Source organism: Gallinula chloropus, assembly GCF_964237585.1.
Source record: "Gallinula chloropus genome assembly, chromosome: 5".
Classification (NCBI taxonomy): domain Eukaryota; kingdom Metazoa; phylum Chordata; class Aves; order Gruiformes; family Rallidae; genus Gallinula; species Gallinula chloropus.
Window position 1 is genome coordinate 66672913 of NC_140090.1, and position 16205 is coordinate 66689117.

The 16205-nt window shown below is 61.8% G+C and overlaps 1 protein-coding gene across 1 annotated transcript; it reads left to right on the forward strand.

Moving 5' to 3' along the window:
• Window positions 1-1416: 1416 nt before the first annotated feature.
• On the forward strand, window positions 1417-13922 carry CRTAC1 (cartilage acidic protein 1; the record flags this gene model as incomplete). Its single annotated transcript, XM_084264858.1, has 15 exons — window positions 1417-1461; window positions 5371-5567; window positions 6843-7039; window positions 7954-8084; window positions 8737-8893; window positions 9503-9637; window positions 9790-9935; window positions 10122-10258; window positions 10924-11006; window positions 11751-11851; window positions 11920-12088; window positions 12578-12723; window positions 12853-12895; window positions 13357-13500; window positions 13810-13922. 15 exons carry the CDS (start codon window positions 1417-1419, stop codon window positions 13920-13922), a joined length of 1944 nt encoding a protein of 647 aa, XP_084120984.1.
• Window positions 13923-16205: the final 2283 nt, after the last annotated feature.

A 16205-nucleotide genomic window follows, 5' to 3' on the forward strand; every position in this document is an offset into this window, starting at 1 on the left:
CTCACCAGCCTCCCAGCCCCAGTGACTTTGCTCGGCAACCTGACCTCCTGATGGCAAATGCAGAAGGCAGGGGTGGTTCCTGCCTCGTGGCAGTGCCACACAGGAGGTTCCTTGTGCCCAGACACTGATGCTGGCCGGGAGGACCCTGCAGCAGGCAGCAGCCCCAGTGGCGAGCCAGGCACCCTGAGAGAATGGGTTGTCAGAAGTGAAATCAAGGTGTACTTGATGGCCACATGGAAGCACATTTGTGGGAGACCAAAATGTGGGACTGGGACTGAAGAGCTCTCGAATCCAGCAGGAAGAGAACTGGGAGCAACAGGCAGAAGCTGAAGGCAGATACATTCAAATGAGAAATAAGGGTTTTAACAGGTCAGGTGATTAGCCACTCAAAGGAGCCCAAACAGCCTGGGCTCCTGCTGTTTCCCAGCATGTCTCTCCTACTGTCTCCTGCTGTCTCTCCTGGTGCCCACAGCCTCGGGCAAACATGCTCCCCTGGGGTGACCTGGCAGCCTCATGCCCTGCCTGTGCTGTCCAGAGACACACGGAGGGCTCTGTGCCCAGCCCTGCAATGGCCACGCAGGGGAAAGACACATCAGGGAAGGCAGGTTTGCAGGGTAGGTGCCATTCTGCCTCAAGTACCCACTGGCTCAGAGATTTGGGGCAGGTCAGTGCCTCACACGGCCCGAGATGGGTCCTTGTCACCATTTGGCCCAGCTGCCAGGGCACAGCCGCTCCAGGGCCCTTGAAGAGACAGATGGGTGATAGCACAGGGAGGATGCTAAGCCCTCGGGGTGCGCCCAGGCGTTGTACCACGGGAGCTGCCCAGCTGCACTCTCTTTCCCCCTCCCGTGCCCGCAGTTGAGCTGCTGTGCGGGGCAGACCCCCTCTGCACCCCGTCGGGAGCAGGGCCCCGGCTCTACTCGCCCCATGGCCCCGCCTACCCTTACAGAAGGTGGGCAGCCGTGCTCCGAGTGCCACCCACTCCCCAGCACCCTCGGGGTGACCGCGTGAGTACGGCTTCTCTCCCGCGAACCGGGTACCCCCCGACCGCGGTCAACCAGCTCCCCCGCCGCTGCTCCGTCTGCTCGGGAAGAGACGCCACGCTCATCCCGGAGCCCCACCGCCACTTCCAGCCCCGGAGGGCTCGGTGCCCAGGGCGATGCTCCCCGGCGGGTTCCCCCGCAGCATCCCAGCCGGCGCTGCCGCTGCGATGGGGACAGTAAATCAGCGCAGCGCAGCCCCACCTCCGCGCTCTCCATTGGCAGCGGCGCCCCTCACCCCGCTCATTGGCGCTGCCGCCGCCGCCCGGCACTACATAAGGCGCCGCTCGGCCGGGCCGGCCCCGTCGGAAGCCGGAGAGCGGCAGAGCCGGAGCGGGAGCCGAGCGGAGCGGAGCGGTGAGGCGGGCGGTGCGGGATGCGCTCCCGCCGCCGCGGGGGCGCCGGGCAGCCCCCCTGGCCCGTGAGTAGGGGACGGTTTGCCGCTCCGTGAAGTTTCCTGGGGACTCGGGTGTGGGGAGGGGGTGGCTTTCAACTTCCGTACGGTGACCGGCCCGGAGAGAAGTTGGTGGCGGGTGGAGAGGGGTCGGGTGCGCAGCCTGCCCCAGCAGCGTGCGGGGGATGCGGGGTGGTGAGGTGGGAGGAAGGGGGATGGAGGATGGGATGGGGATGGAAGGTTGCTGGGTTGGGGGAAACTGCGCTTAGGAGGATGGAGAGGTGATGGGGGTGTGGGCTGGGGCTGAGGGAGAGCATCAAGGTGGCAAGAGACAAGGGACAGAGGGAGGAACTAGCAGCTCCTCTTCTAGGGGTATTCGTGCTTGGTTGTGCCTGAGACTGTGGAGGGGCTAGGGGCTGCAGACAGAGGGGTCTGTCTGTACCTTTACCTGTGTGGGAAGGGGCTGGTTGTGTGTAGGTGTGTCTAGGAGCAGGCAGCTGCAGCCAAGCCCCCCCAAGGACCTGATGTCCCTTTGGGCTGAGCTCAGAGGCTAAGGTGACTGCTCATCTCCACACTGCATTAGCTGCTGCTGGCTGAGCCCCAGCATACTAGGTCCAGTGCTGAGGAGTCCTGTGTGGGAGGGGAGAGGGATGGGACAGCCAGCAGCTGGGGGCTTTGTGCCCATCAGAAGCATCTATGATAGGATGCATACACAGGCCAGGGTCTGCAGGAGGGGTGTGGGAGGAAGCAGTGATGAGCCCACAGCAGAAGTGGGTGGCCTGGGCAGCAGGACCAAAGCTCACAGGCTTTGATTGGAGAAGAAGCACTGCAGGCTGGGCTGCTTGGGGATGAGGTGCTGTGGACAGGCTACTGCTCACACCCCTAGATAACATTGCTGCTGTGGGAGAGGGCCGCTGGCTATGCGGGATGCTTCCTGCCTGTCTTCTCCTCTGGTGGGTACAGCTATGGCAGCCTGCGAATGGCAGGAAGAGGAATATGATGTTACTGGAGCACATGCAGCATGATGTCATGAGCATCTGTGATGTCACTGTGTTGTCACTGGTCTGGGGTGCCTTTGGAGTGTAATAAGGTCCCTGTGCAATGTCATGCAACGTTGTAGTTGTGCTGGAGGTGGCTGTGGCCCAGAATGGGAAGCTGCTGCAGTGGTGGAGTATGATATCACTAGGAGGCATGGTTTGGTGGACAGCAATGTCATGGAGGCATGCAGGACGGGTTTGCTGCACAGAGCAGCTCCCACTCTCTCCGTGATGTGAGCGAAGGGCTGGCGATGTGCATGTGAGGAGTTCTGGGGACAGCATCTCCCCACCTGTGCTGAGGGGTCTGGGGCATAGCCCCCTGCCTGCCCCATTGTTCCCCTCCCAGTCCCATTCCACCTTGGCGCTGTCAGCCACAGCAGTGCACGGGGACAGATGAGCCCTACGTGCTGCATCCCTGCCATAGGCCCAGTACCCTGTGCTGTCTGGCTGTGCCCTGCGTGGGTGCCTGTGGCACTTCCAGCCTGGCTCCCATCTCCCTGCTTCCTGTACCCCTGCCTGGCACCTTGGCCTTGTCACTAGACTTAGCCATACTGAGCAGGCATCCTGGGGTGATTGCAGCTCCTGGGATGACCTTGCTGCCAGATGCCACAACCAAGCCAGGGCATGGCTCTGCTGGGACATGGGCTAAGCTCTGCCCTGCATGCAAGTAGGGTTCTGTAGCCTCAAACCTCAGGTGGAACTTCACACTGGGGCCTTGGTTCTATCAGCAGCATGTTGGGAACCATGAGGTGTTTTCATCTACCATGTACAGGCTGTGTCCCCCTTCCTCCCCCTTCCCCATATAGCCTGGCTCTGGGCCTTGCATCCTTTCCCCATGGCACCAAGCACCGGATCTGCTGGGAAAAGCCTTTTGTCTCCAATCAGGAACATTGTTTCCTCCTGGAAAGGCTCCATCCATCCTGAAGAGATTTTGGCTGCAGCTGGATGGGGTGGGGGGGGCCACCTGGGGAATGGGCCAAGCTGCGGGGAGCAGAGCAGGAAGAGCCCTGCCTGGGGACAGCCACCCATTGCTTGGCTGTGGCCAGGGGTGTAGGGTCACCACTGCATTGACAGAGGGCTCATCTGGCAGCCTCTGCCACCCATATGTCCACATATGGTTGCCTCTAACCCATGCTTTTTGGTGAGCCCAGTGCATGGGGCTGTGGCAAGCAGCCTGGCACTGTGGAGTGACACCCAGGACTGTTCCATCTCTTTGCAGCCCAATGAAAGGGCATCCCTATCACAGGTCTTGCATGGGGCACCAAGGCTCCTGCCCCTGGAGAGCTATTCCAGACAGGATGGTGGGGTGATGGGCACAGTGTGCTAAGTCTAGCTGGGTGGTGGAGAGCACAGTGCTAGGGGAGTCTACCTGTGCCTGGGTCTGTGGGAGGATGTGGGTCAGGCTGGAATGGCAGAGCTGGACACCCACATCTGCCCTTGCAGCTGGGACTGGGGAGCGGATGGCATTGAGGAGGGAAGAGGAGCACTGAGAGAGTGCAGTGGGATGCAGAGCTTTGGGTGTGCTAGATGGTGGGGCTCAAGGCTTCCTCTGCAGCTGGAGGACAGCCCCTTACTGCCCAGCCAGGTGGGTCTGGAAGCTATTTGGTGGTGGCGGGGGAATCCTGCCCTCCCAAAGACCCTTGGGACCATTTCTGTTCCAGGGGAGGCAGTAGCAGGCTGCTCCTTGCAGCCCAGTGGGTCTGCCAGGATCCAAGCCTCGGGCGCCTTCCCTCTTCCAAGACAGACTCATGTAGAATCGTGCAGCTGCCACAGCTTCCTTTGGCATGGGAACCAGCTGGCAGTGGGGCCATTCACCCTGGTAGTGCTGGGGGAGCTGTCCTGGCTGGGGCAGGGGGCAGCCCTGCCCAGGAGGATGGCACAGTCACATGGAGCAGTCTCCCCTGTCGTGGTGGCCACTTGCTCCAGCCACCCCTCCAGCCTGTGAGAGCAGGGCAGCCTGGCTTTGCTCCCAGTCGGAGTGGTGGTGGTTACACGTGGGGTCATTCTCTCAGCTTGGGGAATGCAGTGACCAGTGCTGAGCTTTTCCCCTCTGGAGGGGATTGTCTGGCTTGAGGTGAGGGCTGGCCATCCTAAGTGCCACCTTGCTCACTACCTGTGCTCCAGCCAGGTCAGAGCCAGCTCCAAAATCTCTGCAGCCTTGTCAGCAGTGCTGGCAGACACTGTCCTCCGCAGTCCAGGTTAATTGAGCCTCTCTTCCCAGTCTCCTGTTCCTCCCAGCATCCCCTTTCCATGGGTACATCCCTGTGCAGAGGAAACCTTTCCTAGTTAGCATGGGGGGAACTTGCCTGACAGACCCTGAGAGGAGCAGTGTCAGCCAACTGGGGAAACTCAGGCACACAGGGGTCACCCAGTAGAATATCCCCGTGTACTCCCTGTGGCTTTCCCCAGCTCTGGAAGACCAGATGGACAGGGGAATCGCTCCCCAGCTTGGAGGTTGGCTGCTACTTCTGGCCCTGACAAAGGAGCAGTGATTAGCGCTATGACTTGCCAGGATCTTGGGTGCCAGCGGCACCTTGGGGCAGGGTGAGCTGGGGCTGAGCCCAACTTTGTCAACACCCATAGCCCTCCTGCTGCCTTCCCAGTCACTCCCATGGGACATGCTCCCGAGGTCCTGTTCCTGCACAGCCCCAGCTCACTAGTGCAGTCTTGTCCCAAGGAAGCCCTGAGGGTGAGCTGCACCTGGGGGAAGGGGGTCCAGTGCATGAGGATGCTGGAGCTGTGGTGGGGCCAAGGTTTGTGGGACTGGTGGGGAGGCATAGGCTGGGGTGGGTAACAAGGGGTTGAAAGAGAGTGTCTCCCTTGCAAGGGTGGTAGGGATGCTCAGGCATGGTGGAGTGAGGTCTCCTCCCGGAGCTGATGTGCTGCAGGTCTCTCCCAGGTGCCCAGGATGCTGGCACTGTCCCTGCTGTCCCTGGCCTGGCTCAGCGAGGGCTCCCAGCGCAGTGAGCCCATGTTTGCAGCCGTCACCCACCGCCTCCTCCCACCGGATTACGACAGCAACCCCACACAGCTCAACTACGGTGTGGCCATCACCGACCTGGATGCTGATGGTGACTTTGAGATTGTGGTGGCAGGGTGAGTGGTGCACCCAGCAGTTTGATGACAGTGGGATCTGGTGGCCCTGAAGGGCCAGGAGATCCTTGCTCCTCCATGGGCATGTGGCTAACTATGGGGTTGTGCACAAGGGTGGCGGGGTGGGACTCTGCATGCTCCCACTCATGTGTGTATGTGTACACCCCCATAGGGTGTTGGTGTGAGCTGGGTGCCCCATCCCTGGGCAAAGTCCCCGCTCTGCAGGGCAGTGGCAGCTGCTCAGCAGCTGGGGTCCACCCTGCAGTGCACAGCCAGAGTGTCCCTAAGCTGTCTCGGCTCCACTGACAGGACTCAGCGCTCTCTGGAGATTCGGTTAATTGGCTGGAGGCTTTTTATAGCCCTTTATTGGAGTGAAGGCTCGGAAGGGCTGGCAGGAGCCGGGGAGGCAGGGAGCCATACACTGCACTGCCAGTACCTGAATGGGGCTGGACACAGAGCAGCTGCTGCTGGCAGGTCCACCCCTGGCCGGGGATGTTGGGACCATGTCATGGGCTCTGCATGCATGTGCTGGCATGGCTGTGAGCCACTGGTGCACATCTGTGTACAAACCTCTGTGCTCACCCCTGAGGGAAGCTTGCACCTGGGGGGAGTCCTTCACCCTCACGGATACCAATGGCAGGGCTATGGGAGCTGGGTGCACTGTGGTGGCAGGCAGAGTCTGGCCTTGCCACTGCTCCAAGCATCACCCTGAGACAGCAAGCCACAGGCCCCACTGAGGATCCTGAGGGGCCTGGGTCACCGCTCCCAGCTGGGCTGAGCTGAGCAGCCACGCGGGGTTTTGTAAGCAGTGGTGATGCCCGTTGTATAACTTGTTTACTGGCACACTGGGCAGGAGCGGGCAGGGAGCTGGAAGGACATGGTGTGCCAAGAGGATTTGCCTTGTGTTCTGGTTTCCCTGCTCTGGGAATAGGCTGCAAGCAGGGACCTGTATCCCATCCTGCCCCTCTGGCTGCCTGGACCCCACCCCTGCCCTGGCATTGCCCTGGGGTACCCAGGCCAGGTAGATACAGGCTGCCCAATACAGGCTGAAACAGGTCCTGGCTGAGCCCTCCTCATGGACAACTAGGAGCCAGCTCCATGTTCAGTTGTTAAGGGCCACCCAGGGTCCCTGACTTCATGGACCATACGGGTCTCTGCTGTGCCCATCATGTGGAAAATCCTGCTGTAACACCTGGTGTACACCAAGGATTTTGATGGGAGGGGCTTTCATCCTGTCACCATACCTTGGGGAGCCATCATCCCTGCTGGTGCCCGCAGGTACAATGGCCCCAACCTGGTGCTCAAGTATGACAAGGCTCGAGGGCGCCTGGTGAACTTGGCAGAGGATGAGAGAGGCTCCCCGTACTATGCGCTCCGGGACCGGCAAGGCAATGCCATCGGAGTGACGGCCTGCGACATTGATGGGGACGGCCGCGAGGAGATCTACTTCCTCAACACCAACAACGCCTTCTCTGGTGAGCCCTGGCCGTGCCCCGAGTCCCAGGCGTGGGGGGAGCTCCCGGCACGGCCGCCTGCGACCTTCGGCATATGAGGGATGTGTGCGGGCTGGAGTTAATTTCTCAGTTGAGTGGCTCCATTGATTGATGGCAGCATGGGTGGGACGCTGAGCCCAGCCAGCCGCCGAGTCAGCACTTCCAGCTGCCCACTGCCCTCCCTGCGGCATCCTGATGGGACGGCAGCTTCTTCAGCACCCCTAAGGCTGCCCGGCCACACGACCCTACACTGCATATCCCAGCTGTGCCCTGCAGCACCCATGTCCCTCTGCACTATGGCTCCCCTGTGCCCACTGGACCAAGATGGGTCTCATCCTGTCCTGCCAGTGATGTCCCAGGTCTTGGTGTGACTGTCCTAGGGAGGGGAGCCAGCCTGGCATGGAGCATCCCTGGAGCTCCATGGGTCAGTGCTCCAGCCTGGTGCTGCTCCTTGTCCCTCTCCTCCCACCCTGTCCTCCATACAATGGATCTGTGTCTCTGACACTCCTCATTACCCAGGCTGGCGGTGGCTGCCGGCACACCTATACCTAAATCAGGTGCTGCCATTGGTGCTGTCACAGGCAGTGCGGCTCGCTGCCTGTGCCTGGCACCACATCAATTTTTTACCTTCCTGGGGATGATCTACAGGGCTGTGCCTGGTTGGGACACATTTTAGCTTAATGAGTTGATTCTTCTGTGTGTCTCTGGGCAGCCCTTAAGGGTCACAGGGGCTCTTGCAGTGGCAGCTTGGCCCTGTGGTGCTGCTTGAGGTTGCAGGGGACAGGTTTGGGATGCTTTGGGAAATGGGTACCTCTTCCACAGCCTCCCCTTGCTGCAGGGCACCCTCCTCGGGTGGAGGCGGGATGCTGCAGCCTGCTGACCCGTGCCCCCCCCAGGCATGGCCACCTACACGGACAAGCTCTTCAAGCTCCGCAATGGGCGCTGGGAGGACCTGCTGAGCGATGAGGTGAACCGGGATGTGGCCAGCCGCTTTGCCGGGCGCTCCGTCGCCTGCGTGGACCGGACGGTGAGCAGGCAGAGCACGGCAGGCAGGGAGCATCTCCACTCCCTTCACACCTGCCTGTGCTCCTCCAGCCCTCTCCTGTGGGGTCCTGGGGGGGACCTCTCCCCTTGCCTAGGTACCAGCCCTATCCCATCCCCACTGGGGCTGGGGGTCCCCCCCCCAGCAGTTCGTGTCTGTCAGGGCTGGCAGTCCTCCCAGCCGTGGGGACTGCGGGCGCCTGTCCACACGGTTGCTGCCAGCTGATAAACGTACCTGTCGAGGTGATTTATGTTCCTGTCACCTACTCTTTCTTCTTCCTCCTCCCCCAGCGGTTTGTTTCCAAATGATTATCACTAAATCAGGGTCCAGCTGCTACATGGGACAAGGGGGGTGGTGGGGATGGGTGGGGGACTTGGCACACTGGGGATGCTAGAGGGACAGAGTGCCCGGTGCTGGCACTGTGAGCCTGGGTACCACAAAGCTCCTGGAGGCATCGGGACACATCTCCACTCCTGGGGTGCTTTTCACAGTGGGCTTTGCAGAGCTCTTGCTCAGCGCTTGGTAGCCATGCCTGGTCCTGGGCAGCCCTGAGAGCATCCAGCCCCACAGCAGGGGGGATCCTGCAGTCCCCGGGGTTTTGGGCGGGTGGGTGCTGAGGAGGTGCTGCCGGCCGCAGGGCTCCGGCCGGTACTCCATCTACATCGCCAACTACGCCAGCGGCAATGTGGGCCCCCATGCCCTGATCGAGATGGACGTGGCTGCCAGTGACCCTGCCCGGGGCATCGTGGTGCTGGTGGACGTGGCCGCCCAGGCCGGCGTCAGCAAGTACACAGGTACCGGCGGCTGCGGCCCCGCGGCGGGGACGGGGCGCTGCTGGGCACGGCGGGTGCGGGACCCCGCTGCGGGCAGGGAGGGAGGGAGGGAAGGCAGGCAGGCAGTAGCCCGTACCACGCGTTAGGCTGCCTCACTGCCCCATCTAGTGGCAGCCCCACGGCCCACGGGAGGGACCACGGCCGCGGGATGCCCGCCCGGCTGGACCTCCGCGCCGGCCCCTCCGGAGCCCGCAGCATCCGCAGGGCCGGCGGCGTGGCACGGGGAGGTGGGCACTGGGGCTCCGGAGGGGGACCTGCCTGGCTGCGCCCCGTGCTGCCCCACCGCTGCGGGGACCGCTGCCGTGCCCTGTCTCCCCAGCGGTAAATTGTCACTAATTAGGAGCATTGTCACCATGGCGATGGCAGTGATTAGGGTTGGGAGTGACACAAGCGGCTGCCAGGCCCAATTAGCTTCTGATGAGAGGGATTGAAGGAGGGAGGCGGGTGAGGAGGGAGCACTGAGGGGCCTGGGAGCACCGGGTGGGCAGCACTGAGGGGGGTATGGGGGGTACGTTACCCCTATAGGGCAGGATGCTCTCTGCCTCTTCACCTCTGGACTGCTGTCCCCAGGGGGCCGTGGGGTGGCCGTGGGCCCTATCCTGAGTGACAGCGCCTCCGACATATTCTGTGGTAATGAGAACAGCCCCAATTTCCTCTTCCAAAACCGTGGGGATGGGACGTACCGGGACGTGGCAGCTGCCGTGGGTGAGTAGGGGAACTGTAGGGAGCAGGGATACAGCCCTGCGTGGGGAGAACCCGTCTGGGGATCATGGGACGCATCCTGGGAGGCATCCCGAGGAGATGGAGGCAGGGAGAGGGTCCTGTTTCCCCACCCCTGTCCCCTGGCGGCTCCCCAGGGCTGGATGACCCCTACCAGCACGGACGTGGCGTGGCTCTGGCTGACTTCAACCGCGACGGCCGGGTGGACATCGTCTATGGCAACTGGAATGGGCCTCACCGCCTCTACCTGCAGAGTGGAGTCCCTGGGCGCATCCGATTCCGGGTGAGGGCTGGGACTGGGACCAGTCCGCTGCCAGCTTCACCACTGACCCTCCTTGACTGGGGCGGGGGGCTGGCTTTACCCTGATCTGGCTTTGTGCCCCAGTTCCCAGCAAGGAGGGGACCCAAAGCAGGACTCACTGTCCTGCTCTCTGTGCCCATTGTCACCGGACTCCCATCCCTCACACAGGACATTGCCACCCCCAAGTTCTCCATGCCATCCCCTGTCCGCACCGTCATCGCAGCCGACTTTGACAACGACCAGGAGCTGGAGGTTTTCTTCAACAACATCGCCTACCGCGGCTCGTCCGCCAACCGCCTCTTCCGGTAGGAGCCCGGTGGGTACTGGGGACCAGGACAGCCCACACCCCTCTCTGGGGCACTGAGCAGCCCTCGCGGTGTAGCCAGGCTCGCAGGGCTCCTCTCCAGCAGTGTCACTACTCAGACTCAGCTAATAAGAGGCGCCGTGACTGAGCCTTTCCTGGCGTCATTACCAGCCGCTGTGATCGTGCCTGCAGCAGCCCCTGGGGTCCCCTGCACCGCTGATTAGCAGCCACATGGATGCTTGATCATGGCTCCTGTTAATTGTTGGGGTCAATTCCTCATAATCGGTGTGTGACACCTCCTCGCTTGGTGTGTGGGGTGGTGGGAACTGTTTGTCCACCTGGTGCACCCATGGGTGGGTGGAGGGCAGTGATACAGCGGGGACCCTCTCAGAGAGGGTCTTCAGTACCATAGCCATGCAGCAGTGTTTGTAAATGGCACTGCTGCTCCACAGTTCAGACCTATAAGAGCCAGGGTATCATGACATCCCTTGACACCCCTACATGGAGTGGGGCTAACAGTCCCACCACCCCCTGCCCCAATCTCTCCTGCATAGCCACTGGAGTTGTCACCTCTCCACCGTGCTGCTGCAGGAGGGAAAAAGCACTTCTGAGGAAGATGCTGGGGACTGCAGGGGCTGGCACTAACCCCCTGTGTATGCTCGACAGGCTCATCCGCAGGGAGCACTCAGACCCCATCCTGGAAGAGCTGAATCCAGGGGATGCACTGGAGCCTGAGGGACGGGGCACAGGTGGGACCCTCCAGCCCTCACAGTTGGGGCCCATGCCAGGGGTGTCCCACAGCAACACCTGGCACCCTCAGTGCCTGGAGATGCCACGCATCTGGCTGAGTTGCCTGCCCACTCCTCACCAGTATCCTGAAGCCCCCATCACCCAGGAGTGACCCCATGTTTTCTCCTTTCACCCATATCCAGCTAACAGTGCCATCTCCAGTTGCTCCCCAGGGCTTCACTCTTAGGGCACTTCTTCCTGGGTGCCCACTGTTCAAAGCCAACCTCTGCCAGGCCCCCCCCCAAATGCAGCCTGCTCTGTCCCACAGCCTCCCTTGCGCTGCCTGTCCCCTCTGCTGCCCATGGAGTTAACCCACCTGATTGCAGGGTACCATCCATACAGGGACCTTTACTCCTGCACCCCATCTTCCCTATTGCCCCTGCATTGCCAGGAGTGCAGCTGCTGCCTGTGAGAGTTCACACTGCCAGCAGGGTGTAGTGCTGGGAGACGTGGAGCAGTGCCCCAGGCATGACCTGATCCTGGAAGTTCCACACCAACATGCGGAAGAACTTTTTCACAGTGAGGGTGACAGAGCCCTGGGACAGGCTGCCCAGGGAGGTCATGGAGTCTCCTTCTCTGGAGATATTCAAGACCCATCTGGATGCCTATCTGTGCAATATGAGCTAGGGAGCTGCTCTGGCAGGGGGGTTGGACCCGATGACCTCTCAAGGTCCCTTCCAACCACTACAATTCTGCCCTTGCAGGGGGGGCAGTGACAGATTTTGATGGCGATGGGATGCTGGACCTCATCCTGTCCCATGGGGAGTCCATGGCACAGCCAATCTCTATCTTCAAGGGCACCCAGGTGAGTCAATTGTCCCCACCCCTTATGCCTCTCCTTCCTTAGTCTCCCTGTTCCTTCCTCCCTTACAGGGCACCAGCAACAACTGGCTGCGTGTCATCCCCCGCACCCGCTTCGGGGCCTTTGCACGGGGGGCCAAAGTGGTGCTGTTCACGCGGCGCAGCGGTGCCCACCTGCGCATCATTGACGGCGGATCGGGGTACCTCTGTGAGATGGAGCCTGTGGCACACTTCGGACTGGGTGAGCTGCAGGGGCAAGGGGCTGCCTCCATCCCCAGCCTTCCCTGGTACATCCCTGAGCAGGGGCCACCTCTGCTGCCCTGGTGCCCAGCAGCACAATAGTCACCATGCCCAGCGCAATGGGCATAGATGGACTCCGGGGTAGGCTGCAGGCAGGGTGCCCCAGCCACTGCAGCTGCCTGCTTCCCCACCCCCTGCCTGCTGCTTTGCCCAGGCACTGGGGCTCTCCCTGCCTGTTAACCCTCCCTGGCTCAGGACAGCTGGTAGCCAAACCTGCCAGGGTGTCCCTGCCTGCTCGCAGGGCAGCCCATTGACCCCCCCATGCACCCCTTGGTCCGCATCCCTGCGGATGGGCTGTTGGCATGGACACCTGGGGACCAGCTCAGGCAGCGAGGGAAGGCTTTGTCCCTCCATCCCTACCACCCCCTGGCCTCCTTTCAGCCCCTGCCCGCCCCGGAGACCCCACCTCTGACCAGCTGCCCGCCCGCAGGGCATGACGAAGCCAGCAGCCTGGAGGTGACCTGGCCGGATGGCCGCGTCATGACGCGAGCTGTGGCCAGCAGCGAGATCAACTCTGTCCTGGAGGTCCCCTACCCCCTGGACGTGGAGGAGCCACTCATGCCTGCACCGCTGGAGGTGAGGATCAGGTTGTGGGTTCAGGGAGGCTTTGGGGGCAGAAATGAGGGACTGAGCTCTGCTGGCTCGGTGGCTGCCCTGGGCTGATTCGTCCCCATCCTCGTGCTCTCCGCTTCTCCCCAAATGCAGTGTGGGCAGGGATTCTCCCAGCACGAGAACGGACGCTGTGTAGGTGAGTGGCTGCTGGGGCACAGGTGTGCCTGCACCAGGGATGCTGCAGCAGCGGTACAGCGGGTGCATGAGGGCAGCACCCTGCTACAGGCAGGCAGCAGCCAGGAAAGCGGCTGGCTGTGCAGGCAGTGCTGCTACGTAGGTCTGCGCAGGGTATGGCTGCCTGCCTGGCATGGGGTGTGGGAAGGGGGGACAGTGGCATGGCTTTGTAGGGCACCCATGCTGGGGGTGGGGGCCATGGCATGTGGCAGTCATTGTGCTAGAGCCACCAATGATGGAGGGGCAATGGGGGCATGGGAGGGTGGCTGTGGCCGTGCCATGAGCCTTGAAGGCAGAGGCATGGCTTGTGCATGGCTACCTCTGGGTGGGTCATCCTGCATGTACAGGGGAAACTGGAGGGGTCATGGTCGGGAGCCCCAAGATCCCAGCCCAGCCATTCCACTGAGGCCTCTCTGCTTGCAGACATGAATGAGTGCACTGCATTTCCCTTTGTCTGCCCCCGGGACAAGCCTGTCTGCATCAACACCTACGGCGGGTACCGCTGCCGCAGCAACAAGCGCTGCAGCCGGGGCTTCGAGCCCAATGAGGATGGCACAGCTTGCGTGGGTGAGTGATGGTGGGGATGCCCTGGCCTCGTGCAGCCCCAAAGCACCACCTTGGGATGATGTTACACCCTTGACACAGGCCTCGCCCCATCTTGCAAGCTGCCACGCTGCTGCCGACCCCCTTGCACCCCGGGTATCTGTATTTGTTCATCCTGTGCCTGCCACTGAGTCCCCACTAACTCCCCTTCTCTCTCTCTCTCTCTCTTTTTCTTCTTCTTTTCTTTTTTCTTTTTCTTTTTCTTTTTCTTTTTTTTTTGTTGGTTTTTTTTTGTTTTGGTTTTTGGTTTTGTCTTGCTCCTTCTTTGTGCAGCTCAAGTGGCCTTTTTTGGGGGATACCCCTCCACTGGGAGCTGGCCCGGGCCCCCCCACAGTGCCCTCTTCCCTCTAGTCCTCGGACTCTGCCTTTGCCTCTATGCACTTTAACCCCTGCCTGTACCACGCCAGAGCAGCCTTGGTGGAAGGACCGGCCGGCCCCTCCCTGTCTCTCTCTCTCTCTCTCCTCCTCTTTCTCTCTATGTTGAACAACCCTGGGAGTGCTGGCTGTGCCCTGCTGGGGTGGTCTGCAGTGGGATGGGCACGCAGCCTGGCTGCCTGGCCTTGGGGGGGCTCACCCCTTGCACCGTGTCTGGGAAAGCAGCCCCGGGGCTGCGCCCCTTCACCGGCACCTCCCCAACCCGGTTGCTTGTTCCTCACCTCGATACCGTACCATGTGCCTGCTGGTTTGGCCTGCGACGTGTGTGCTTTGCCTGTGCCCACCTTGGGGATCCCCCTCCCCAGCCCTGGTCCTGTGGGGGAAGGACCCTTCTGGTCTGTTTTTTAACGTATTGACCCCACTGTTTGGAGTCAGACCCCGCTCAGTCTTCCAGCCCCTCTCCCAGAGAACTCCCCAATAAACTATAACCTGTCTATAAGCCCAGACTCCTGAGCTCTGTGGAAGAGGGCTGAGCCCCTGCTTCTGCCACCCCTGCCCTGGGACTGTATGGGAAAGGGGCTCAGGAATGGGGAGCAGCCCCCAGATCTCCCTGCCCCTGGACTGGAGCTAGTTTGGAGGGTGCACAGTGGCCCTGGGCAGTTCTACCCATCCCTGCTCCCTGCCCTTGGGCACAGCCAGATGTGCAGCACTGGAGGGCATAGGGGGCAGCCAGCAGCCCTGCACACAGCAACAGGGCTGCGCTGCTTGCCCGCTGCGTGCTGTAACCCCACATTGTTCGCTCTCTTCCCCACCACCAGACATTGACGAGTGTGCCCAGGGCTTGCACAACTGCAGCCAGCTCTGCACCAACACCCCTGGGGCCCATGACTGTCACTGCCGCCCAGGCTTCCGCCCCCTTGATTCTGCTGCCAGCCGGTGTCTGGGTGAGTACCTGCAGGCAGCAGGGCTGGCAGCTGTGCTGCCCTGGGAGCAGGGATGCTGTTTCCTGAGGTGCCCTGTTGTGTTCACAGCCCTGGTCCTGGCCCACCCCAAACAGGGGCGAGGATGGACAGAGTGTGGCTCTGCAGGAGTGGGAGAGAGGTGGCAGCGGTGGGGACAAGCAGGGGCAGGACCAGAGCTGTGTGTCTGTGGGCATTAAGCTGCCCCCTCCCTCCCCTACCCATACCATTGGTGCAGTTCTGACACTCTCCCCTTCTTTTCCAGACGTAGATGAGTGCCAGGCACAGCCTGGCCCCTGCGACCATATCTGTCACAACACTCCTGGCTCCTTCCATTGCCACTGCCACCATGGCTTCTCCCTGGGCACGGGTGGGCGCTGCTGGCGCAACTAGTGTGCCCTGGCACAGCCAGCTCCCCCCTGTTCACCCCCAGCCCCATGCTGGCCACGCCCTGAGCTAACTGAATAAACCCTTTCCTGCATGGATTTACCCATGGGTCCCTACTACATGGGTCTGCCCCTGTATCCCCATGAACCCCTTCATCCCTCCCCCTTATTTCCCCCAGGCTTTTCTTTGTGGGACTCCATGCACACTGGTGTGCTGGGGGATACCAAGCCCAGTCTGACTCTGTGCCCCCCAACATTGTCCCACTCGCCCCTCTGATGCAAGAGGACACAGGGCAGGTGGTGGGGGATGAAGCATAGGGTTTATTGAGGAAGGTTTCCATGCAGGGGGTCCCCAGCGGGAACAGCAGAGCCAGGGTCACCCCACACACATGCCATCACTGAGCCAAAGGGAGTCCCCTGGCGCAGGGTCCTTCCTCCAGGACCTCAGGGAGAGTAACGCTGGCTCCATTCGCCCCTGCACCCAGGCAGGGACTCTTCTCCTCGGGGAGCTGGATGTCACAGGGACCCTACTATTCCCTCCCATTGGATGCTGGCCCATGAACCCCCACACCTTGCAGCTGGGCACAGATGCCCCTTGGGGTCCTCGCCACAGGCCAGGCTGGAATCAGGGTGCTGGTGGCAGATGCATGCAGGATGTGTGAGCAGGGGAGAGCTCAGCAGCGGGAGGGGAAAGGGGCCTGGTGGAGCTACTCCACTGGGCACCCTCTGTGCATTGAAGCAGGTCATGGGGCAGAGCAGGTAGGTGGCTGCCAACAGCCAGGTGCAGGCAGGCTTTTCTGTGGCTGGGTACAGAGCCCGGCTCACCCATGGCACAGCTCAGCCTCCACTGTGCTAGGCCATGCATGAGCCTGGGACATGCAGCACAAGGGCAGGACCCTGCCCAGCGCTGCATCTCCCTGCCCTGGGCACAGGGCTTGAGGCTGGGGAG